At 34.8% G+C, this 25,839-nt stretch overlaps 1 protein-coding gene across 5 annotated transcripts in view; it reads right to left on the bottom strand.

The window, feature by feature from the left end:
- TCF12 (transcription factor 12) overlaps positions 1 to 25,839 on the bottom strand; it is a gene marked incomplete at both ends in the record, with an annotated part of 385,872 nt that overhangs the window by 49,587 nt on the left and 310,446 nt on the right. For 2 of the 5 annotated variants that reach the window (XM_079701346.1, XM_079701347.1), the window contains one exon: positions 6,581 to 6,649. The exons of the other annotated variants lie outside the window; for them this stretch is intronic. In XM_079701346.1, the coding sequence (XP_079557472.1) occupies positions 6,581 to 6,649 (69 nt within the window). Of the gene's footprint in view, positions 1 to 6,580; positions 6,650 to 25,839 lie in introns of those variants that run through there. 5 annotated transcript variants of the gene reach the window in all.

The raw sequence follows: 25,839 nt of genomic DNA, 5'->3' as shown, positions 1-25,839 counted from the left end.
CTTTAAATGTTCTAAATGATGAGGAAATGAATTGGGAATTTTCTTTAGTATGTGAGAATAGCTCGCTATATATCTTAATTAAGATACCCTTCCACAGAAAATGAGAGGAATGCTTTAGACGGGCACTGTCCAATAGGCTTCTGTAATGATGGAAATGTTCTATATCTGAAAAGATGGTAATGTATCTATGTCTGTACAATACAGTAGCTACTCGTTACATGTGACTACTGAACACTTGAGATGTGGACAGTACAAGTGAGAAACTGAATTTTTAATTTTAATTTAATTAATTTAAATAGTCATTTGTGGCTACTGGTTACTATATTGAACAATACAGGATGAGATCACTCTTCCTTACCCACCAGTTTAAAATTAGATAAATTATTTTGAAAGAAATATTCTAGGAGTCTCATAAACTCCAAAGGCTATGAAACAAAAACCAAAACTCTTAAACATTTTGGGAACACCTTTATCTAATTTGGAAAGAAGAAAGAAGGAGAAGCTTATCAATTTTTCTGAACATGCTCTAACACAGAAATTATTACCAATATTTCACTATGTTTAGGCTTCTATTAGCTCTTTTGTCAAGATGGTTTGACTAGCAGTTCTCTTTAAGTTCCAATATGTTAAATACCATTAAACACTTTAATGCTAACATTAAACCTCCAATATGTGAAAAGTTTATGCTAACAGCATAAATCATCTCCAGCATAATCTTTATCAACTTACCAAAATAATAAAGCAAAACAAAATCATTTGGCTAATTTACCCTACCATCATAATTTTAAAATAAAAATGTGATACTATATTCAGGAGCATACACTTAATTTATCTCATTTTATGTAACTATATTTTGTATTAAGCCATAAAAATTTTTCAAGATCTAGCTGAGTATCTAAAACCTGACAACTAACAAACAAACAAAACAGTTCAGGTCACTGGAAAAAAAGAAAACCCCAACCCAACTCAAATTCTAGCTTTAAAATCTGTAATTAAACCTCTGGGCCACTGATTTTAAAAATAGGCACATTTAAGGGTCAACATGCAAAAACTAAGAAAGAAAAACTAGGTAATTATTATAAGAATTTTCTAGTTGCTGCTGGTCAACCTATGCAAGTTTCACACACAATAATATACATAAACAGCTTCCTTCTACCTCTGCATTTTGTGGGACCTGAATTTACTAAAAAGAGGCTGCTTAAAAAAGAGTAAGTAAAATTTCTGCTTTAAATAATTGGACTCACTGAGATAAAAGTGCTAACTAAGTAAAAGTTAAAGAAATTTTAGTTTAAGAAATTTAACTAAATTTAAATTTAATTAAATTTAAATTTAACTAAAAGTTAAAGAAATTTCCTAAAAACTATTCCCTATTGATTTTTCTGATCATTTTGGATCCATTGTTTTCTACGCATACTGACCTGATGCATAAACTCAGATAAAAAGCATATCTTTAACATAAATGTCAAAATCTTAAAGTTTCTGAAATTCAGGGCTTCCCACTTTCCTGGTTCTTTCTTTAATCAAAATTAAAACAAGCACAACCCAAAAGAAAAAGACATTTAAAAATGTAAGTACATGAAATAGCAGTCTAATTTAAGAATCTCCTAATATCCAAGAATATTTAAACAAATGACAGATTTGATAAATATCTCAATGTTTTCAGTATTTTAATATTACATAAATGTAGTAAATTTTGCCATAAAGTCCAACTTACTACTCAAGTTTTTATGGTAATTCCAAGCCTATGGGGGGGGGGATGAATATTTATATAGTTCCAGTACTAAATATTGTAAGAACTGAAACCAAAAGGCATCATAAAGCAAAATGTCTGAAGTAGGACTAACTCAGGGACACACAAGCTATCCATGAAAGATTCTTTTCATCTAATTAGTTAGCCTGATAAAAACACAACTGAAATTTCTGTAAAAGGCATAAATATATGTTCATATTTTCAATACTCATAAATAAAAGGACCAATACCTTTTCCCAAGAATTTCCGGAGAACGTTTAGGGGTGAAATAATGTAAAATTTCCTTTCTAACAACGATAAGAAAAAAGAATTCTAGTACAAAGCAGCTTAAAATCCATTACTACTGCTGCTGTCTAAAAAGTATAGTTGAGTAATAGTTTTCAAGTGTGAGAATTTCTTCTTAGGTAAGTCAAGCACATTTTAATTAATCTTAACATCACTGGGCGTATTTTATCAGTTCTTTATTGTAACCAGTATCATTTTTATAATAAGCACAAATTTTTTTCCTGAGAGATAAACCATGGAATTTTTAAGGGACTGGGTTTGAAACTTGTATGCTAGGATAATGTACTGAACAAATCAATGAGTGTCACTTCTTCGCTATCTACATTTTAAAAATATTTAGATCCAACAATACAGCACCTGATCCCTTTCTTCAATATGTTCATGAGCTAGTGGAAAGGGACATAAATTTCCTTCTAAAAGATTAATAAACCTGACCCGTGACAACATATTCTCTTGGCCAGGGCTTAACTTCCTGGTATTTGTGTCCACTTGAATCAAGAAAAAAAGACCTTCTTGGATTCATATCTAGAATATAGTCTCATATATTTTTGATAAAGGCAAAAAAAAAAATCAAAGCAGATTTAAGCTAAACTCCTTGTCATCCAATGTCTTTAGCATTCTAACTTCAGAGAATTCTTAAATGACTTCATGTTTTCCTCATCATACAAATGTTAGATTTAACCCTACTGGGCCCATAGACAGCCTGGAAATTCAAATTAATTAATTATATACTTTCCTCTCTCATGTTAATTAGCAGTAAATCCCCAACGGAACAGAAATGTAGCTCTATATACTCTCATATTGGTTTCTGTGCTTTTATTAACTGAAAATGTTTATTTGAAAAATAAATCTTAGAAGTATTTACAACGCAAATTTAGCTACTTGCTGCTCTAATTCTTATAATACAAATTAAGTGGGGAGGCAGGTGCCAAAACCATGGCTATACCAATTTTCACTACTACGAGTTCTATTAGAAGAGGCCTGCTAATTTCCTGCATTTAAAAACATATCTAGGATAGTTTTAAGTTCTTCATCTTAAATAGAAACTAGTAAAAAGCTGCTTGACTGACCATATCAATTAGCATTCATAAAATTGTAAGTTTGATCATATATGCAAAATATATTTATTTGTAAGAATGGCCTAGTGTTTTTCTCAATGACATTTTCTTTCCAACGGAGTACTTTGATACAACCAGTAGTAAGGATAAGTGAAATCTGGCCCTTTGCTATGGAGACTAGTTTACTGGTCCTTGGATGATAGAAAAGAGAAAACCTGCTCTTAGGAGACAGACCTGGGTTCAGTTCTGGCCTCAACATTTAACTAGCAGGGTGGGGCTTAAACAAGTTACCTAACTTCCCAGCACCAATTTTTCCTTACTTATAAAAGGAGGCTAGTAACAGCTAAATGACAGAGTGGTTATGAGAATTAAATGAGGTAAACATAAAGTCCCCAGCGTAGTTCCTGACACAGAGTAGCCCTTATGATCATGTTAGTTCCTGTCTCTTCTTTCCCAGATTCCATACAAAGAAGGTGAATATTCAAAATGTGTTTCTAAGCTTGAGTTTTAAAATTTGGATTTCTGTGTTGTCTCTAATAATATTAAAATAATCCCCTGAAATAATGAAAAGAGCATCATGTCTGTACTTGCTGCAATTTTTATACCTGAAACACTTTGTAGCATCTTCAGTTCAAGGCCTAGAAAATGGAGGCTGATGAGATCAGAGGAAGGCTGAAACTCCAGAATCCCAAGGTGAAGAGAACAGGAATCCTCTCCTCCCAAAACTTTCCTTCCTTTACCTCTAAGACTTTCTACCTTTCTGCATAAAGGACAACAATTGAGTCATATCAATGAGAAAACTGAGTGCAGGCCAAGTTCTGTATAAGTAAGGAATCTCAGAAATCCATTATTCCTTGCTATTTTTCAAAGTTCAAAAAAATAGATAATATTCAAAGTGATTTTAAGTCCTCTATTTATCATAAACACATATTAATATCTTATAGCATAGTACATAATACAGCTACACAAAAGCTACATGTGATATAAAGCATTAACTCCTTCTCTTTTCAGATAGTGGGGAAAACAGGGTTAACATTTTTGCCTTTTCTTTTCTGCACATAGATCCCCAAGCCTCTTATATTTCCAACAGTACAATATGGCCACATCATCTTAAATAACAAAATATGAAAAGGCTCTTCTCTTATTAATCTATTTTTTCCTAGAGTCTGTTCAGTCTATTTATTAAATTACCCCAAGCATCCTTAAATATATGGAAATCAACTTGAAAATTTAAAAATAAAAACCAGAAAAAAAGGGAAAGCATTTTCTTTAAGCCCAGTATCACTCAGGATTTCTCACTCTTTCATAATACCCGTAAAAGGATCTTAAAAATGAAATCAAAATATTAATATTCAAAATATAAATCTGTCCTATCATCTTAAGATAAATTGATAAAATGGAGTTAAAGAGTGAGCTTAAATCTAACCGGTTCATTATGAGAATTATACAAAAATTCCATAACTCAAGTGAGGAAATACATTTCACTTAGACTCTGGCAACATTAATTTAAAGTGCTAGTTTTTACTATAAAGCATCGATGGGTAGACATTTCCCAATATATACAAAGATGAGGTATTTACCATAATCTTTGGATATTATAATTACATACTATATGATTTTCTTATTGAAGAGTTAGAATAATAATAATAAACTAGATGTGGTAAAAGTAAAACACATATAAGACTAAGGGCTTATGATACAGAGGACTAAGAAAATACATCATCCTTTACGCATTTTTCAAGAACATAAAAGTCACCTTTGACCTATATCAAGCACAGGCTATCAACTTTCAGGCTACACTTTTCTAACATACCAGCCATGTCATCTACCGTAAGCCTGGAAATACTTAATACGATCAAAGCTGTCCCCCACCCCTCCACCCCCAAATGTAGAACAAAGAGAAATGCTGTAATAGAGTGATCTGTGCTCTTGAAAGAATAAAATCTAAACTCAATCTGAGTTATAGTCTCTCTGCTTCAGGGGTCCTGTATGATTAATTTTACTAAACTTGCACACACACCATTTTCAAACAGACTATTTTACTTAGAATTGAACATAAAAGAAAAAAATTTCACATTTGAAAGACAGTTGCCAAGGAAATTACATAGAGATCAAGTTATTTCACTTACACTACCCATCTAAATCTACCTCTCACATTCTCCAAAAGCTCTGTTTATATGGCTAGTGTGAACACATACTTTTTAATGAGTTTAAGGATATTTTGGCTTGATTGTCATCTAGTAAGAAAGCTTACTGAAAAGTTAAAAACCAAATGCTAACGAAGTCCAAAGAGGCCTTACCAAAGCAGTCAGAGAACGAAAAAGTGCTTTCATTAGTTCTCACGTACACTGGTTAAAGTCATATGCTACTTTAAAACATTTTCAAGTGGTAAAAAGGGAAGGGACCAACATAACTGACTGTATACCTATTTTAGGAAAATGTGATTAATTTCTTTTATAACTTCAAACATTAATATTAAAAATGCCTCCACTCCTGACCAAAAAAAATTGCTAAAGTCATTTATGTATTTAATAAAACACCTGAGCTAATACATTGTTTTGGAAAAATTGAGGAGGAAAATACTGAATTCCTGACATAAACCCAAGATTGTTATTCACTAGTATAACATTTTTATGTTTATCAACTATCTTATAAAGATAAGTCCTATTGAATGTTCCAGAGAAGTTCACTTTCTTTTTAGAATACACAAAATCCTCTGACTTAAAGATATTTTTGTAGAAACATACTAAGTAATTAATACTGAGTAATTAATTTAAAAAACAGAGAAGTTTTACTTAGCAACACAGAAAGGTATTATTTTAAAACATCTAACCATGTGCTATAAATCGACCAGAAATACATTCTTTGGAAAATGTATAAATGCACTCTTTGAAAAATAGTGATTTATTTTATGAATCTGTACAGGGTCAAAATTCTAGTTTGATTGGAAACAGATGGTATCTGAGTAAAGTCAGGCTCCGGACCTGAAACTCCAAACAGGAAATACGGCCCTCACTAGCTGACTGCTTCCCTAATCATTCCCAGAGCTTCATACTTGTTATTTTTATGAATATCTAAGATGACTTTCATCTTTCCCTTCTATCTACAAAGCATCAAGTAATCTTCCCTCTTTCTCTCTCTGTTATATATGTATTTTACATGTAGATTACATGTTTACAATATAAGAAAACATTAAAACTAATGTACTTTCAAGCTCATTACTAGTAAAGACATCAGGCATTAAAAAAATATCCCACAAATTCAAGTTTATTTTCTATATTATTTTAAAAATAAAAGCCAAAAACTATTGAATAACTGTGTCAAAGACAACTTTGCTAACCTTACTTACAAAGAAACATACAATCTTAACGTATTACAGAAAATGATAAAACAAAACCTCACAGGTTTTAGTAAAAAGTAATTAATCTACCCTCCTTTCCCTTAAACAAACCAGTTAGAAGCTATCTGAACAAAGAAAAAGACTTACCGTTTTTCCATTGTAGTAATACATCAAAGAATTGCTGCCCATTCCAGGGACAGGATAAGCACAATACATGTTGATTTTGAAAATGTTAATGTTTGCAGCTAATGCACACAGCTTCTCTCCAAGACATACATCCACACAGCCAAACAGAGTTAAGTCTTCAGCACTATGCATCCACACATGATCTACTCAAAAGGAACTTATGCAAAATAGGACTGAACCAACTCACGGAGCAGAGAGGGAGGGTTTGTGCTGTAAGTAACCTCTTTCAATCTCTATCAAGTCCTCACACTGGTGGAGGATACCAATAAGACAAATTCTGGAATTTTAAAAAAATACAAGTCACAAGTGCTAAATAATAAAAAGTGATACAGTGTCCTGGAGACAAATATCCCAAGGAATTATTAATATTGTCATATATATAGTATATATGTCTCTTTCAAAGAAAGACAAACTGACAGATCTGCTAACCTATTTTTAGTTTAAATTAGAGCACTTGTAGCAGGGAAACCTAGCTTGCTACACCTCTAGCAACATTACCATCTGGCATGGCCTACAGTTGCTTCTAACTATGATAAACACATGATCAAGCAATCAGGAATTGGAAACACTGAATCATGTGTAACAAGAAGGATCTAAACAGTTAAGCCTTGCACAAAGTCACTTCCTGGAGAAAGCGGACCTGTCATGTAAGTACCTCTAAACTAGCTAGAACAAACCATGATTTTTTATGTTATAAAAATGGTATGGAAAGAAATTTGAAAGGGACACATTTCATGAAAAAGCTCATTCCAACAATTCAAAAAATTATCTTGAAAATAAATCATCTGTTTTTAAAACATAATATTTAATATAGGTTTTCAATTATAAAGCCCCTTAAATTCCTCACTCATAACACCAATTAAAAGTTTATAATGGACTGCACTTTTCTAGAATATGTACTAAGCAATTCAATAATTAAAAAGAAAAAACAAACAAAGTTTTGTTTTCCCTTACATAAAAATATGAAAGGCTGGTATGTACAGACAAAATGTGCACTACAGCTAATAAACTAAAAAAGATTTCTTGGAAGTCTTTCCTCCAAGTTCATTATTGTTCTTAACTAACACTTGATATATTCATATTTTTATGAATGTTATAATGTTCAAATTTCTCAAAAAGGAAAAATAATCAGCGTGGGAATAAACATCTCATAGATTTAAAAAATGCATTATACTTAGAAGTCAAAAGGTCTTAGACATTGTTTTACAAATACTTTGTTTCTCACACACAAACATATTTCATTATTTAAAAACATTTCAATTTGTCTTTTGGTGTGGATTCTAACCCAGAAAAACAGAATAGCAACTTTTCTCTCCTCTCATTTCCCCCCATGAAAACCTCTTTGTACTATCTCTTCTCCCTGTGCCTTGCAGGTTCTCACAAAACTGTTAATCAGAGGACAGCTCACAAGCTGCAAAAAAGGGACACATCACTTTTTTAAAGGCACCTTTCATGAAGCAGAACTGCTCTAAGGGAATATTCTAGGAATATTCTATAAGGGACCCCCAAACCCCCCATTTTTATGAAAAATATTGATTAAAATATAACAATAAAATCAAATAAGACAGTAAGGCCAGCTAAGTTCTTAATGTTTTAAAAGCTGATGGTGTTGGAATAACAATAAAACCTCCCCACACTCTCCAGATATAGAAAAGGCTAAGCAGCAGCTGCAAAAGAACATCACTGTACAGCAGACCATTAAAATGCCAGTCTGCAGAGTGGCTTGTAACTTCCTCCCTCCTGAGAGACCACAAAGACCCATTTCAATCCTTAGAGAACTGTGTAAAAAGCGTTGACTTACAATTAACAATGCCATGCCTTAAAACCATTCAAGTAAATTTTAGTCTTTTATAGACATAGTCTCTCTCTGACAGAACAGCTAAAAAAAAAAAAAAAAAAAGGAAAATCAACCATCCAAAATAAAATTTCCTTTTTTCCTTAATGAAAAAAACACAAAAACTTACTTTTAAAATAGAAATTTAGGGGACTGGGGGAAAAGGGCAGCCACAAAGCACTTCAACATTTTCTTCCTACAATCAGTAGGAAGCTCAGCTTCAACCTGAGAAAACTTTTATATATTGATTAAAAAAAAATCCACCTACAGTAGTTAGGCTCGTTTCTTTGGGGCTTGCCAGAAAAGAGAGAGCACTATGATGTTTGTTAAAACAAACAGCATAATGTAAATCCAGCTATGCAATCTTGGCTATTAAAGCACAATGAAAATTTGAGTATTTCATTAACAGTTCTTTATTTTAGAGGCAATGATATGGTATTCTGAAAGTAATAAAAAATTTCCAAGTTTAAAAAGTTCAGAGTAAAACCAGACAGTATAATACTTTTACTGTTCTAAAGCAGTTTATTAAGGAACTGGATAAGACTTGCTATTAAACCTGAAACCTGAACTTTGAAACATAATAGTTTCTAAGCAGAGCTGAGTAATTAATTAAAAGCTTTTGCTTCTGCTTTTCATTCCTCCTCTCAAAAACACAGATAGAAAATCCATACATGTGCTTAAATGTAAGATGGAGCCCCCCCGCCATGTACCCAACACAATCACTTGGTATACGCTACTGCCTAAACTGAGGGCGGATGTAGAAACGTGAGGGAAGAGAGAAGAGGTGGGGGGTGGGTGGGCGTTTACATACATATGGCATTAAATTTATTCCTCAAAAACAGCAAATAATCAAGAAAACTGGTGGTAATTTAAATAAAATAGTCCCGTATTTTACTCGTATGCTATGGTAATGTCCTTCAAGTTTGCTACTCAAAATAACATCTTTTTGAAGTCTGCCTTACCCAAAAGAAAGTAAAACTGGTTGATGTAGACATATTTTTAACAGTTACAAATTATCTTCTATGATAAAGTCCTTTTTCTCTTCCTCAAAAATATTTTTTTTAAAAAATCTAATTTAATCTATGTAACAGCTGCAGCACAATTTTTTTTCTTAAGCAGAATCATATTACAGGAAAAAAAATGCATATAGATGGATCAAGTGCTGCTCTAGTCAATGCAGTTGTTTAATCTTTGCCTCTTTTTTTTGAAGGAACATGTCAAGGGTTAATCCTATGACTCAGTCTGACAAAACGAGTCAGCTGGAGGCAGGGCCACTTTTTAAACCTGATTTCAGACAGACGTGCAGCCTGCACAGGAGCTCTGAACTGTCATGCACTTTTTATCCTGAATTGTTTCCACCCGCAATTCTACGTAATCACTTATGTGTTATTCTAAGATTATGTGATCTGACTCAATATTCATGCTACCTAGTCCAACAATCTAAAAACTCACCAACTTTTAGAGCAAAATGGGCATTACTGTACACACTGGCAACATGATTAATGAAAATGTCAGAGAACCCTGAAAAAATATGACTTGGAGCCATACATCTTTTATTAGCAAACTGATTATTCCTGGTTTGAGGATTACAGCATTTCACTGATTTTAAAATATACTTCCCTTCCTTCAGTAGGTTCAGGATGTGATGTTTATTGCCATTCCAACAATCATCAAGCACAGGCCTAAACTAGATAAGAAAAAGCTATTATGTGTTTTGCCTAAGCAATTTACTTCTTTCCAGAAGATTTAGGAAAAAATGTTTCCAAAAAACCTACTAGGTAGAGACCTTCTGGCAACTTCAGTTTAAATTCCAGGCCCTTATTTCTTTCTTATTTTTCTGTTGACTGGGAAACAGATCATCCTTGGAGAGCTATGCAAAATTTCCTGGGGTTACCCATGCAATATTTTAATTTATTTTATTAGCTCTTCTTTATCCCTGATATTTGGATTGCTGTAACTCTCAAATCTGTTTTTTAAACTATCTTAAACAAGAATGTTTCAAGAGTGACTTAAAATTCTAAAAAATTTTTAAAAGAAAATTTCAATTTAACTGAATTACACATCTTGAATTAATTAATTAATTAAGGCCAGTTAGTGGTTAATATTATTGTACCTTTTTCTAAAATAAGCAGGCAACATTCCAGTGTCCCAAAAGGCCAGAAGATCTGGCTGGAAAAGTAAATCTAAAACCCACTCATAGGATTCCTCATGAAAAGTTTCAACATTATTTCTAAGTGAATCAATTCCTGGAAAATAAGATTTTCAGAGTGAAAAACAAAGCTAAACAAAGTTCACATGTGAATAATTCCACAAATGAACTCTATATATTCCTGCTTTATGAAACTCAGTGAATAACTAATATGTTATTGGTTGCAAGGGAGGTGCGGGGTGAGGATAGGTTTAAGAGGATAATAAATAAGAGAATCTACACGTAGGAAGATACAAAAGCAAAAGACCCTTCCCCAATGTCTCCTTTTCCTTATTTAGCATGTAGAAAGATGACTAGTAAATGAATGCTATCTCCTAAATGCACAGTAAGACACCAAAAAATTCCAGGTATTATATCTGAATATTATATTGCAAATTTTTCTAGTATATGCTGCTTTGTAAATAAAGTCACTCCTAAGTGTTCAGGAAGTTGGTCTTCTGGTCTTTTTCTAATATTTAGAAATACTATTTTTCTCACAATTTAGAAAATTTACTTTTGCAAAAAATAAAGCAAGAATATAAAACTCTAGCGAAATAATGCATCCCTCTCAAACTGATCCACTAACAATCAGTACCTATTATTTAAACATAATAATGCTATTTATCTGAAATCATATAATGCATCTTCTAACTCAACAATATTACTCTCATCTATCTTGCTGATACTAATCAATCAGTAAAAAGGCTTCCAGGGCTTCCCTGGTGGCGCAGTGGTTGAGAGTCCGCCTGCCGATGCAGGGGACACGGGTTCGTGCCCCAGTCCGGGAAGATCCCACATGCTGCGGAGCGGCTGGGCCTGTGAGCCGTGGCTGCTGAGCCTGCATGTCCGGAGCCTGTGCTCCGCAACGGGAGAGGCCACAACAGTGAGAGGCCCACGTACTGCAAAAAAAAAAAAAAAAAAAGGCTTCCAAATACTGTCTCTCCACTGTATGAAAATATTAAAAATCAAAGACCTGATTTTCTGATCTTTCCTCAGGTGATATTTTGAAAAAATGGTTCCAATTATGACTTAGTTGTGAGTACCTAAATCCTAGCCAAACCAATAATCAGAGTTATATTACAGATTGGTCTGAAAACTGGTACACAATTTACTTGGATATTGATTGGAAATGAGGAACAATCAACCCCCCCCCACTTCTCAGTAAAATTCATGCTAAAGTTCACAAATCACATCATCTGTCTCAGACATAGAACATCAGATTTCTTATCATCTCTTTACAAAGATCTCAAGCCTAACATGAGTTTTAGAAATGCTTAATGCTTAACAAAATAGAAAACACCTAACTGTATAGCCAATGTAAACAGTCAGCTGTATAAACCACATTTATAGGGCAAAAGAACACTTGTTTAATTCCGCTTCTGACAACCGTATGACCAAAATGAGGATGTGTAAAAACAGCCGTACCTCCTGGAGGAGAAAAGCAGATAAATCTCTTTCTGAGGTAACTAAATAGTATCCCTCTGACATCAACATGAACAGAACTGACAGATCATACAAAGCTTCTAAAAGACAATCATTAAATACCCCTTCAAACAAGACAGAACTACCATTACTGAGAATATATAAAACATGAAGCAAACTTCATGTTTCTCTTGATCATGAACTCACTATGACAAAGCAGTTTTCCTCTAAAAATTAAAGTGGGGAGTTCCCCTCCCTAATAATTCCTGCATCTCTTGGCTGTCCATTTCTTTCCCCATATGAATTGCAGTTTGTCACTTCTCATTTACCACTTGAAATAACACAGTAAGAGAATCATTAACTATGTTGCAACTTGATAATTTTCCTGCAGATGGCTCTATAATCACAGCACTAATGGTGTGTGTGCGGGTAAAAGAAAGTTGAGGAGAGTATCCAGGTTTTAAAATTCTTTAACAAACCAGCACTTCTGATGAGCTTTCAAGACTGGGACAAGGTATTGCACTACTGACTTATTAGGTTACAACAAAACAAAAACTAGAAGCAAACAAAGCTATTATTTTAAACCATAAAGGTAAACAATTTGATCTTGGGTCCAGTTAGCTCTCCCTTAAGGAAAGTGCTCCCCGGTTTTTTATTTCTTCTTTGACCTGTGTAATTTTTTTCTTCTGAGCTGGAAAGTACCAGATCCTTTCGATTTATGAGAAATGGAACAGTACCATGATATTCTACTCTATTTTAAATTTATTTTTAAAGAGACCAGAAATAACATCTGCATCTTACTTAGCCCAGAGCCATTTCAAGAATCTGCAACTGGAAACTCTAAATAACTTATACATTAAGTTATTTCTGGCACCCAATCTATGTTTTGTTCCAGTAAAAATTCTTGCTAGTGGTTAGTAATTTTTTAATACTTCATACCTCTAATTAATTAAGTACTGAGTATCTACCAAATCATCCTGCCATATATTTGTAATGATCAAGTAACAAAGCAGAGTTCATTTTAGCTATACTCACTGGAAGAAATCATGCAGATCCTGAATTTATGAAAAGACCCATCTTAAAAAGAGAATGATTTCTAACCATTAAATTCTGGTGACCAACTCTCAACAAAAGCCAAGTAATACTTCAGTTTGAAAACATATATGAGGATGGTATAATAAACAGGGGAGGAGATGGGAGATAGTGTCAGTTTAAAGCAAAACAAAACAAAAGTTTCAGTAATGCTTACTTAGTATGCTTCACTGGTAAAGGCAATATGCCACCCCAACAAGTGTTCCTTACCAGACAGATTGGGAAACACAGTCACAAAACTCTGAAAGAAGAAAATGGGTTAAGCTACTTGTTCTATGCATCCCTATCACAAATACTTATAGTAGAATAATTCTCCCTACCACTCATTAGTACTCTGTAACATGAGAGAAGCTGCTCAGGTTCCAGACACTGTGGCGTCATACCATATGATGAAAAAGAGCATAGACTAGGAGTCAGGAGACAGGGATTCAGGTTTTAGCTCTGCCTCTTAGGAGGCATGAGAGCTTAGGCGAGGTCACTGCATTTCCCTGAGTCTGAGTTTCCATTTCTGGAAAACTCAGGAATTAAACTAGGCGAAACATTTCCTAGCCTTTTCACCAACAGTAAAACCTTTTATTACCTACTCCACCCCAAAACACTGAATTCCTATTTTGAAAGATTTTTGTCTCCCAAACTTCTTTTGAGTTATAATGAATATTTTTCCCTGTTAAAAAAAAGCCATGCCACTCCCATTCAGAACTTCTGATTAAAAGGAAAATGAAGCATTGCCATGCTGAGCTGAGCTAATTCTAGTGAAAGAAATCTGATAGCATGGATAATTTATTTCAGTAAATTACACAATTTGTTAGGTTTTCTGAAATATTTACATTTTGTATTACTAATTTTGAAGACCCAGGTTATGACTCACTGGCATAGATGATACCTAATGTCCACACACAACCTTAAATTGTATTTTTATAATCATATCTGCAAGTGGCACAGTTAAAAGCCCAGAGCCTCACATGAAATGAAAGGTTGATCAGGTAGGGAATCAAAAACATAATTACAACTTCTCAATTCTAAGCTAAGAGTCCAAATGCTTGTATTCTAGTAACATTTATACGCTGGCAAGTGAATTATCTTTACAACGGGTTTAGTTATGTATTTCTAGTAATATTTTCGTTTAAAACTAACATCTTTTTAAATAGCTCTGTAGTGTCTAGGATAAAATGGTAAAAAAAATGAAAAGGGTTGACATCTTACCAACAGGTAACAACTCTTACCTAATTCTGTCATCTAATTAGCTCGGTAACAATTTTGGTTTCTTAATAATGTGCAGTTTGATCTACAGGTCAGACATTTCATGTTTAATACAGCACCACCGGGAAAATAAAGATTTTTGGCCATATTCTTCAAATAAACATGTAAGCCTCTACAGAGATGGTTTTGTTATAATTTTAGCAGGCAACAAGAGTTAAGGAGACAATCCTTAACTTAAGAGAGCCCATCTTAACTAAGTAGGCTGTGGCTCCTGCACTGTTCGGTAATAAAGAAGTTGGGCCTGTGATTTGCTTCTTTGTGCCTTTTGGCTGGAGAATTTAGTACATCATAAAAGAGATTGTTATGTGGATTATAAACAAAGGTGGCTGTAATGAATACGTAGGTTGGATAGTTTACAGGGTATAATAGAAGAATAAAGGGTGAAAAGCATGTAGCAATACCACAGTACCTTTACAGCTGTATGATCTTTTTTTAAAAAAATTAATTTATTGGGCCTCCCTGGTGGCGCAGTGGTTGAGAGTCCGCCTGCCGATGCAGGGGATACGGGTTCGTGCCCCGGTCTGGGAGGATCCCATATACCGCGGAGCGGCTGGGCCCGTGAGCCATGGCCGCTGAGCCTGCGTGCCCGGAGCCTGTGCTCCGCAATGGGAGAGGCCACAACAGTGAGAGGCCCGCGTACCACAAAAAAAAAAAAAAAAAAAAAAAAAAAATTAATTTATTTACTTATTTATTTTTGGCTGCATTGGTCTTCACTGCTGCACGCAGACTTTCTCTAGTTGTGGCGAGCAGGGTCTACTCTTGGTTGTGGTGTGCGGGCTTCTCATTGCAGTGGCTTCTCTTGTTGTAGAGCACAGGCTCGAGGTGCGTGGGCTCAGTAGTTGTGGCTCGTGGCTCTAGAGCACAGGCTCAGTAGTTGTGGTGCATGGGCTTAGTTGCTCTACGCCATGTGGGATCTTCCCAGACTAGGGCTCGAACCTGTGTCCTCTGCACTGGCAGGTGGATTCTTAACCACTGCGTCACCAGGGAAGCCCCAGCTGTGTGATGTTGAGGAACACTGGGTTGCTCTAACACTGGTTATTTCAGAATGAAATGACTGATATATTAAAAAGATTCAAACTGTGTTACTATTGTTAAAATTGGAATAAAGATCATATGAATACAGGATCACAATTATTAATGCTGAGTCCACACATGGAAAACCAAATTCAGGTCTTCCTAGCTGTGATGTATCTAACTGAGAGTAACTATGCCTATGTAAAGGGGAAGAATTCCAGTGATCTTTGCCACAGAAAACACTTCCACTTTTCTGATGAAAAAGTGGAGCTTTCTTTTTCTCCCTGAAAAGCTTTTACAAAGTTTAACCATGTTAAACATCTTACAGTATAGATAGTTAAAATATACTTGTAGTTGCCCTTGAAGAATATGTTAATTTCAGATTGTTCAGTATGTTGTTTATACCTTCTCTGAGTCAAATGAATATGATCCCGGAAGAAAGAACAACTATGGCTGTATTGCTAAATCATTTAAGTTTGTTCATTTATTCAACAACTATTCACTGAGCATCTATTATGCACCTCGGAGCTGCTGATAAAGCAATAAACAACATAAGTAAAATCCCTGTTTTATCAAAATTCTCCTGGGTAAGACAGATAAAGAATAAATTATAGTACATCAGATGGTAGTAAGTGTTTTAAAGAAAATTATAGCAGGAAAGGAGAGAGGGGAATATCTGGCATGTTGCCATTTTATATAGGATGGTCAGGGAACAGTGATAAAGTGATATGTGATCAAAGAGAAAAGTATATAAGGAAACTAGCTATATGGGTACTAAGGGAGGTGTGCTCTGGCTGAGAGAAGAGTAAATGCAAAGGCCCTGAGGCAGGACAGTGCTTGATATCTTTAAGGAGCAGTAAAGAGGGCAGAAGGCTAGAGGGATAAATTAGTGGAAGATGAAGTCTGGGAGGTAGCAGAAAACAGATAAGAAGGGTCTTGAAAGCCATTTTAAGGACTTTGGTTTTACAGGGATAAGAGATGCTGTTGGAGGATTTTGAGCAGAAGAATGATATCGTCTGACTTAAAATTTAAAGGGATTGTCTTGTACTAAAAAAATGATTTAAGGAAAATTGGGAGGTCAGTTGGGAAGATGCTGCTTTAATTCAGGAAAGAGATAAAAGTGGCTTAGATAATGAAGATAGCAGCAGGTGGTAAGAAATGATCAAATTCTTGAAGACAATTTTACTATGAGAAATTTAGTATGGGAAGATAACCACTGTTTTACTTTTATGTCAATGAAACCATAACTTTTTTTCCTTTAGAAAAAGGTTTCCTGTATTATGGTTTTCTACACACATCTGTCACATGAGAATCATGACACTACATTGTTAACTACGTCAATCCCAGCACACTGTAGAGTTATGGCTGAATTACTGGTAATTTACCACTTGGGGGGCAAATTTATTCCTATTATTGTGTATAATTAGGAATTAACTGCACAATTGAGGAAAAAAATATGACAAATAGTTCAGTGTCTTATACAAAAAAAGCAAGTTAACATATTTTTGATGATTTGGAACAGCCAGAGTAGGAGAAAGTTGAAAAGTACCGCTTGGAGCAGGAAGTCATTAAAAGATGATGTTCCCCATTACAGGTAACATAAAATAATAGCTTCACAGTATTTATTTTTATCCTCTTAATTTAATTCAAAAAGCATTTCCTGGATACTTCACTATGTGCCCAGGGGGCAATAATCACTCAAATGAAAAGAATTTTAAAGTTAACTTATTTCCAAAGGTCAAACTTACCTTTTGACTATAAGCATCTTGAAGACAGGATACAAGGTCCATGGTTTATTATTACTTAAGTATCTAAAGCCTAGAAGAATTCTTAATTCACAATAGGCACTTTATATTTACTAACTTTATCAGAATGAATTCATATTTCTCTCAGTGGAAATTTACTAAATGGAGCCCACTCTAGTAGCAATAAATTTCTAATTCTCATTCAAATTACTGTTTTTTGAAATTTATAAGTATCTTCGGTGATGTTCAAAAACATATTGATAACTTAATTTCAATTATGTCAAGTTTTATGGTTTAAAAAATTATCAAGCTCAAGTTGGAAAACTTGAAAAGTTTTATTACTTATTTACGAAGTATTATTTCTTATTAACACTAGCCATCATAAAACTAAAAAAAAAAAACTAAATAAGAACCATAAATATTCACTTAAATTTATAGAGATCTCCCGTTGCAGAGCACAGGCTCCGGACGCGCAGGCTCAGCGGCCATGGCTCACAGGCCCAGCTGTTCCGCGGCATGTGGGATCTTCCGGGACCGGGGCACGAACCCGTGTCCCCTGCATCGGCAGGCGGACTCTCAACCACTGCGCCACCAGGGAAGCCCTTCTCTTAAGTTTTGAATGAAGCTTTTAGGTTTAGAGAGACATGTCACGTGTTTCAACAGAATCTGTCTCACAATCATACATGGGTTGGAACTGATTCTCAAGCTGCTAGGAACTACCTTTTTAGCTTTGGATTCTATGAGGAAGTTGGACCAGGATAAAAGATGGTGATTAGGCACATGTATATATAAGTTCAAGGAAAAAATTATAATAGAATTGTTTATATCAAAGTCAAATTATTTAAATACTTTAAACCCAATTGTTTCAAACAAACATTTTCTAATATCTCTATGTGGACTTACTTTTGATGTCATAAACTTCTGCATGTTATTACCTAATGTGACATTTAAATCCTAGAAAAATTATGACTTCGTAGCATCCACTTTATATATTGAGGTTCTTCTACCATCCTAGTCAGGTACATTTTAAGGCAAATAACTGTCCTGGAAAGTTTCTATCAGTGTGCCTAGGGCCTTAAGGAAATGATAAAGGGACTAATGAATATCACGTAATGGATCTAAAAAACAAACAAACAAAAAACAGGGTTTTATTTTGTTTCTCTTTGGGTCCGTTTTTCACGGGAAGTATATTTATGAAGAAGGTAAGAATGTATCTACTCTAGGCATACACTTACGGTCTTTAAGTCTAATGCAGGGGTTGGCAAATTATAGTTGTGGGCCAAATCTGGTTTACCACCTGATTTTACAAATAAAGTTTTACTGGAACACAGTCATGCCCATTCATTTATGTATCATCTATGGCTGCTTTCACACTCCAATAGCAGAGCTGAATAGTTGTGACAGAGACTATCTGACCCACAAAGCTGAGCATATTGACAACAGAACCCTTTACATAAAAAGTTTGCTGACTCCTGGTCTAGCACACTGAGGAAGAGCAGAAATATAGGTTATAAGAAAGATATAGCAGATGCTAGCAAATTTTCCAGAAACAATTTCTAGAACCAAATTACTTTTGAAAATTAATAAAATGTTGTCATATTATAGATATATTGGGTTATATCTTAAATTAAATGCAGATAATAAAAAAGACAAAAACTTTGAAGGGCTAACACTTTAAAATTTGTTTAAAATCGGATTTCCCTGGTGGCGCAGTGGTTAGGACTCTGCACTCCCAATGCAGGGGGCTGGGGTTCGATCCCTGGTCAGGGACCTAGATCCCACATGCCTGCTGCAACTAAGAGTTTGTATGCCACACTAAGGAGCCTGCAAGCCATAACTAAGGAGCCCGCCTGCCACAAATAAGACCCGGTGCAATCAAAAAAAAAATTTGTTTAAAATCTATTCAATGAATACAAACACGGGAGAAATAAGGAACTATCCTGGAACTAGTAGTGTTTTTAAACTGCTTAGAAGTCTAAGTATGAACTTATCTATATAGCATACATTACACTCCTTGAAATTAGTTATCATACAAGTACACTAAATGACTTTTCAAACTAAAATCATCACTGGTTAAACAAAGGAAATATCGGTGATGGCAAATTTCATGTCAGCAAATTACTTAGGATATAAATGCCTTCTCTAACCTAGAATGAAATCCAGAGCCCCAAACATCCCCAGTGATAAACTTTGGAGTTTCTTAATTTATTCCTTCTTTCCTATACTTGAAGAAATTGTATTAGGTAAAAAACGAAACAAAAAAACTTCATGGTTCTACTGATGCTGAATGACAAAACAGTGGGCTTAACGTCTGAAAGCATTTATAGAATTCAACCACATATCCTTTAAAAACCATACAAATTACACACACACACACATTGGGGCTTATCCTACATCTGGTTTGTAAAGTCTCAAAGATCTAAAATATAGCAGCTGAGGAGTTCAATAAATCGTAAAAGCTGGTTCTGAAATTCAGCCATGTTCTTCCTTCTCTAAAAAGAAATAGAAAGGTCAGAAAATAACAAATATCACTGTGGTTGTACCATCACATCAGTACAAACAGATACAGAGGACTTGCTCGCTGGTAACTTTTCCTTTTTTTTTTTTTGGACTTGAAATCAGATCAAAGATGGACTGGCTTGTTACAAAAAATGAACATCTTAGAACTATGGATTAAAAGCCCATTATCTACACTGATACAAGTCTGACACTGTTCTGAACAGTAGTTACTGTCAGCATAAACAGTGGCTATTTCTTCTTATTAATGTATGAAGAAAATCTTTCATTCAATGACCAAACTGAATATGAGTTTGGAATGGATTATAGAACCATTCCCTTTAGGTACTAAGATTTTCCTGCTAGAATGACCTGTAAGGTCAGAGAAAGAATCAGTCAGTTTGGATATTTTATATCGAGGTAGCCTTCAAACACAGACAGCTTATCTAATAGTTCGAAATAAGAAACTCTTAAGTACCTAGTTGTTTTGTTGTGCACGCTATGGGCTTGTCTGCTAAAGGAGCTAAGCAAATATCTATTCCCACTCATGTTCAGGAACTGGAGTGTTCACTTTATGAAGTTTAGCTTAAGCTGGTGCTGCATGTAAATACTGTTTATTCTAGAATCTACTAGCATTCTTGCTACTTAAGGGTCTCGGATAATTGTCTACAAATACACTGTTACCCTAGTTTCCTAATAACTTCCACAGAACACTCCCACAGATACATTTGTAGCTTATCTCACTATTTTTGTGGATAAACTGGAGGTAACAATATCTCTATAGTTCTACCCTTGAGCTTTTTCTTACTGGTTCAGATAACCACTAATCTTTCAAGTGGTACTTTTCCAAGTTATTCATTTATATCAGCCCCAGAAAGTTGTATCTGTCTTCCCTTTCCTATTTAAAAAAAAAATCCTCACTTTAGCCACCCTCAAAATTTAATATTCTGACTTTTCTATTTAATATTCTTACTAATTATATTTAGTATGTACATGAAAATGCTAGATCATGGTACATGTTTAGTGGTCTTTGTGATTTAGAAACACCTCAGAATATTTCCAATTATCTCAAGGGGTGTCCCTAAAATAGAAAATTTAATACTAAAAATGATGGGCCTCCCTGGTGGCGCAGTGGTTGAGAGTCCGCCTGCTGATGCAGGGGATATGGGTTCGTGCCCCGGTCTGGGAGGATCCCATATGCCGCGGAGTGGCTGGGCCCGTGAGCCATGGCCGCTGAGCCTGTGCGTCCGGAGCCTGTGCTCCGCAACGGGAGAGGCCACTACAGTGAGAGGCCCACGTACCGCAAAAAAAAAAAAAAAAAAAAAAGACAAAAGATCCACATTAATTAAAAAAAGCCATTCCCAACAAAATAAAATCCCACAAAAGTTTGGCAGAAAGGAAGGTCATTTCCTAAACTACAGTCAATTACCAATTCAAAGGCTACAGAACTCTGTACCTGTCCGCAGCAAAGCAAGAAAAGGTGGTGTCTAAGCTGCTTTGATTTACCTCAGAAACAATGAAGTTCCTTGTGAGGGAAGAATCAGAAAAAATTTTTTTCATGATGGCTAGGGAGGTAAAATATACTTTGAGAGTTTAACTCTCAAACTCTCAAAAAAATTAAAGCAACTATCTGATAAACTGTTACAGCTTTTGTGGGATAATATATACACACTTAAAGACAGAGGACAAAGACTAGCATGATATTTGACTAAGAAACAAATAGATGGTGTCATCAGCCTATGTGTGGGACTATAAACCAGTTATGTTCAAAATGAAGAAGACATGCTGGACTTCCCTGGTGGCGCAGTGGTTAAGAATCCGCCTGCCAATGCAGGGGACACAGGTTCGAGCCCTGGTCCGGGAAGATCCCACATGCCATGGAGCAACTAAACCCGTGCACCACAACTACTGAGCCTGGGCTCTAGAGCCCACGAGCCACAACTTCTGAGTTCGTGTGCCACAACTACTGAAGCCTGCACGCCTAGAGCCTGTGCTCTGCAACAAGAGAAGCCACCGCAATGAGAAGCCTGGGCACCGCAACAAAGAGTAGCCCCTGCTGGCTGCAACTAGAGAAAGCCTATGCGCAGCAACAAAAGACCCAACGTAGCCAAAAATAAATAAATAAATTAAAAAAAAAAAAAAAAGAATAAGACATGCCATTTTGATGCAGAGCATGATGATGTTCAAAAGATGTTTTCGAATGCTACTGAACAAGATCACAACTTGGATATAAAGGTATTCTGAAATCTGTCTAGGTGTTTACCTTCTGGTGATAAAAATCTTGGAAGTGTCTTGCTTCTTTCTTCAGGATTCTGCATTTTCTGCAGGCATTTTTAAAAAAAGATCTATGTTTGGAAATACTATATAACATCAAGTTAAGAAATAAAGAATAAAGAACAAAGAAACTTCCCTCCATCTGAGAAATGCTTTAGAGGACCATAAAGATGTTCAACCAATGATAAAATAAAGGAAAAAAAAAGCATAGACTCCTGATAGTTCAGAAGACAAAACTAATTAGTATGAACTCCAGGCAGGAATTAATTCAATCAATTTTTCCTCCTTCTATAGGTTCCTTTTCTGAAAATGAATGCTTTCTTAACAACAATAGCAGCTACAAGTTACTACTCACTATGTGCCAGGCACATACATTACATATGCAAGTAAATACTTTTTTTTTACCATAATATTTATCTTTCCTTATGTTTTCAAACTTTTCCTTGCTTTTCAACAAAATATGGTATGGGAATTCCCTGGTGGTCCAGTGGTTAGGACTCCACGCTCTCACTGTCGAGGGCCCGGGTTTGATCCCTGGTCAGGGAACTAAAATCCCATAAGCCATGAGGCACAGCCAAAAAAAAAAAAAAACGGTAAACATGAAATGCTAAAATTCCTTTAAACTGCAGGCTCTAGTGGTAGGAACTAGAAAAAAATAAAGAAAGAACATTTACTGAGTGTCTATTATATACTAGGCACATGTTAGGCACATAATACCCTCATACTAACACTTGAGATAAGCATTACTATCTCCTTTTACAAACAGAAACTTCGCGTTCAGAGAACTTAAAAGCAATTTCTCTACGGTTACGAAACAAAAAGCAGCTGAGGCCAGATAAAACCCATCTGCTTGACTAGGAAGTCTGTGCTTTTCTATGTCATCCTTTCAAGATGGTGGTAGGTCCTTAAACAACAAAGCAATTAATAAATTTGATCAAGAAATACATAACTGACAGAATAAACTGTTTTAAATTTAATATACTAACCAAGATACCTTATGAGTACACCAAGATACACAACATGTTTTAACATTCAAAAGAAAAAGAAAATGGTCTTTGATATTAAATTAGGTTGTAATCTTTGGCTGTATGTGTAATCTTGGGCAAGTTACTTAATATTTCTGAGTCTCAATTTCCTCATCTGTAAGAAGAGGATATTAGTTATCTTACAGATTGGTGTGGTGAAGATTAAAGATTAAGATGATACAGATAATGGTTAGCACAGATGCTCACACATGTAAGATATGTGTTACTCTAACACAGTGAAATTGAGGCTGTAAAGGATGCTAACAAATATAATGCAAATGTTTCATTTTTTCCCCACAAATTACTAGGAAAAAACCACAGTTGTTCCCAATCCCTACCCAGTGTTTCAAAATTTCCTTAAATGTTTTATCTCAGTAAAAATTTGATAGAGATGAAAAACAGCTTGTGTATATACAAAGAACAAAGACTAGAGTTGGTGGTTAGAGAAGGAGAGGGGAGGTTCAGGAACCCTAAAAAGGAAAGAAAACATCCTGCAAAGTCAAAGCACACCCATACTTTCAGAAAGACTCCCAGATAATCTTAACAACTACAAATGCCTCCTATTATCTACAGGCCAGGAGACTTTAGGCTTTTATCCAGGGTAGACTGCTATGACAATTTATCTCTTTTCATATCTGAGATGGTCTTATGTGTTCCTCAATCTTCCTCTGGAGTGGGAGAGTGGGTCTGCTATAGGAAAAGCATCAAGGTTATATTTGGTATAGAACTCAATAATGCTGTACTTCTAGATGTGGCCTGAGAGTGTGTTTATTTTTTTACATGTCTATGCCTTTTACCTGTGTCGACTGCTACTAATCTTCCCAGACAGAATTCAAATGTCAACTCCTGAGGCCATTAGTACTTCCCAAGGCAGAGTTAGTTCTACCTACTCTATGTTTCCAGAGTACTTGGTACACACCTTTACTTGCCTCACTGAAATACACGTAATTAATTCACTAAATGCTTGTTTCTCACACTAGTTCCCTGCAGGCAATGATGGTGTGCTTTTATGGTCAAATTCAATGTCCAGGCATCGCTCTACTGTTGCTGCTACAGAAGTTCACTTTGTTCAATATTTCAACCTGTCTAGAGAAACAAGTGGAAAATTTAATGTGCTTAAGAACACCATTTTTTCATCGGTAGGAAGAAAACTATGCCCATTACACCTTTTGGTTATGTATAGGGCATATTAATTTTAAAACCCTAAGAATGTAACATTTTAGACCTGAAAGGAACTTTAAATTTCCCAGTTCAAACTTCCTAAGGCTAACTGACAAGTCCAGGGTCATACAATCAATCAATAACTAAGCCAGCAGATTTGAACAGACCATTTTCTTAACCTTAGTGACCATACTGCTTTAAGAATGTCAATACACCGTATCGGACCTTCATCCAGACAGAAGTTACTGTTCAGTTGTTCTGCAGTGAGGAATAGAGGAGCTGAGGTTTGTAATTATGATACCTAAATACATATCATGGATTACAAAAAGAAAAGGCCTCTAACCAATGGTCTATGGTCAAATTATGTAGATTATCAAGGCTTTGCATGTTAAGTAACACTGCCTGTTGTTTTCTGTAGTGGTGTGAGCAGTATGATACCAACCTAGCTCTTTCACTCTTTCTTTAGTAAAGGTAACATGTATTTTACAGATGACTAAAGGTTGACTGCACAAACAGCAAACTGTGAAATCTGAGATGTTACAGTCAAGTTTCTAGTTTGGGAAGTAGGATATTCAAATGATCATGAAATAAAATATACATAGTCCATTTTCATTTTTATACCCATTTAAAAAAAACAATTCACATTGTTAAACGCCTATGAATTACATATATTTCAGTAAAAGCATCCAAATAGAAAACCATTACTTTAAATTCCATTTGTTTTAGACACTGAAAAGGTAAGCAGTGTAATCATAAGTGTTCTCAGTTTATTATTTTGGTATCATTTATCAAAGTACCAGTTTTTAAAGTTTAAAAAAATTCTCTTTTAAAAACCTGAGATTTCAACATAGCATTTAATCTAAAATATGCTTTTAATTAAAATGTATTTATCATTTATATATCCTTAATAACATTCAATACGTTTAAATACTATTTTCAGCATGGTTTCAAAGCAGTATGATCATGCTGATGTTAAGTACAGAATTGAAAATAATAATTTCTAATATTTTCTATACAAATATCTAATAAATCCCAAGTAAAGAAGCTAGTAATACAATATATAAGTAGGCTTGACTTGTGAAATTTTCTAATGGTTCTCAAAGAAATCAGTTTCATCAGAATTCATTGGCTTTCCCCCTCTCCTTGGCTCATCCTTAACACCTGAGACAATACAGAGAATTACCTCCAGGTAGTGAATGCTGTTTTGATTAGGATTGCAAGGAACACTGGTGACCTCCAGTGTTTATTCTTTTTCCAGGTTGTTCTGTCCATTTTGCCCTTTTGTTTTAAAAATGAAAGAACTATGAAACAACAAAAATATACTGTTTCTTAAAATTAATGTCAGGCAAAGAAATGAGATGAAATTTTCATTTACTAATCTGGTATTTTTAAAACCTGTGCAGTTCTACTAAATATTAATATGTAATTTAACTTCTATTACCCTCATAGAATTATAGTAACAAATTACAAAAAAATCGCACAGTTACATGTTTTAGCTGTTCTGTCAGTTTAAAATATGACTTCTGTTAATCTAGCAGAAATCATGTTATGCTGTTGAAACCACCTACCCCTGCACAGCACACAACTGTTAAAATGTAAATTGCCCAACTATTTTTAGCTGTCGCTGAATAAAAAAATCCTGTCTTTGGGAATAATGATTTGAGGCATTGTGTTCATTTTGTTTATCAAGCAGCTATTCAGCCTCTAGT

Source organism: Hyperoodon ampullatus (genome assembly GCF_949752795.1).
Source record: "Hyperoodon ampullatus genome assembly, chromosome: 3".
Classification (NCBI taxonomy): domain Eukaryota; kingdom Metazoa; phylum Chordata; class Mammalia; order Artiodactyla; family Ziphiidae; genus Hyperoodon; species Hyperoodon ampullatus.
This window is presented reverse-complemented; position numbering and strand designations above follow the sequence as displayed.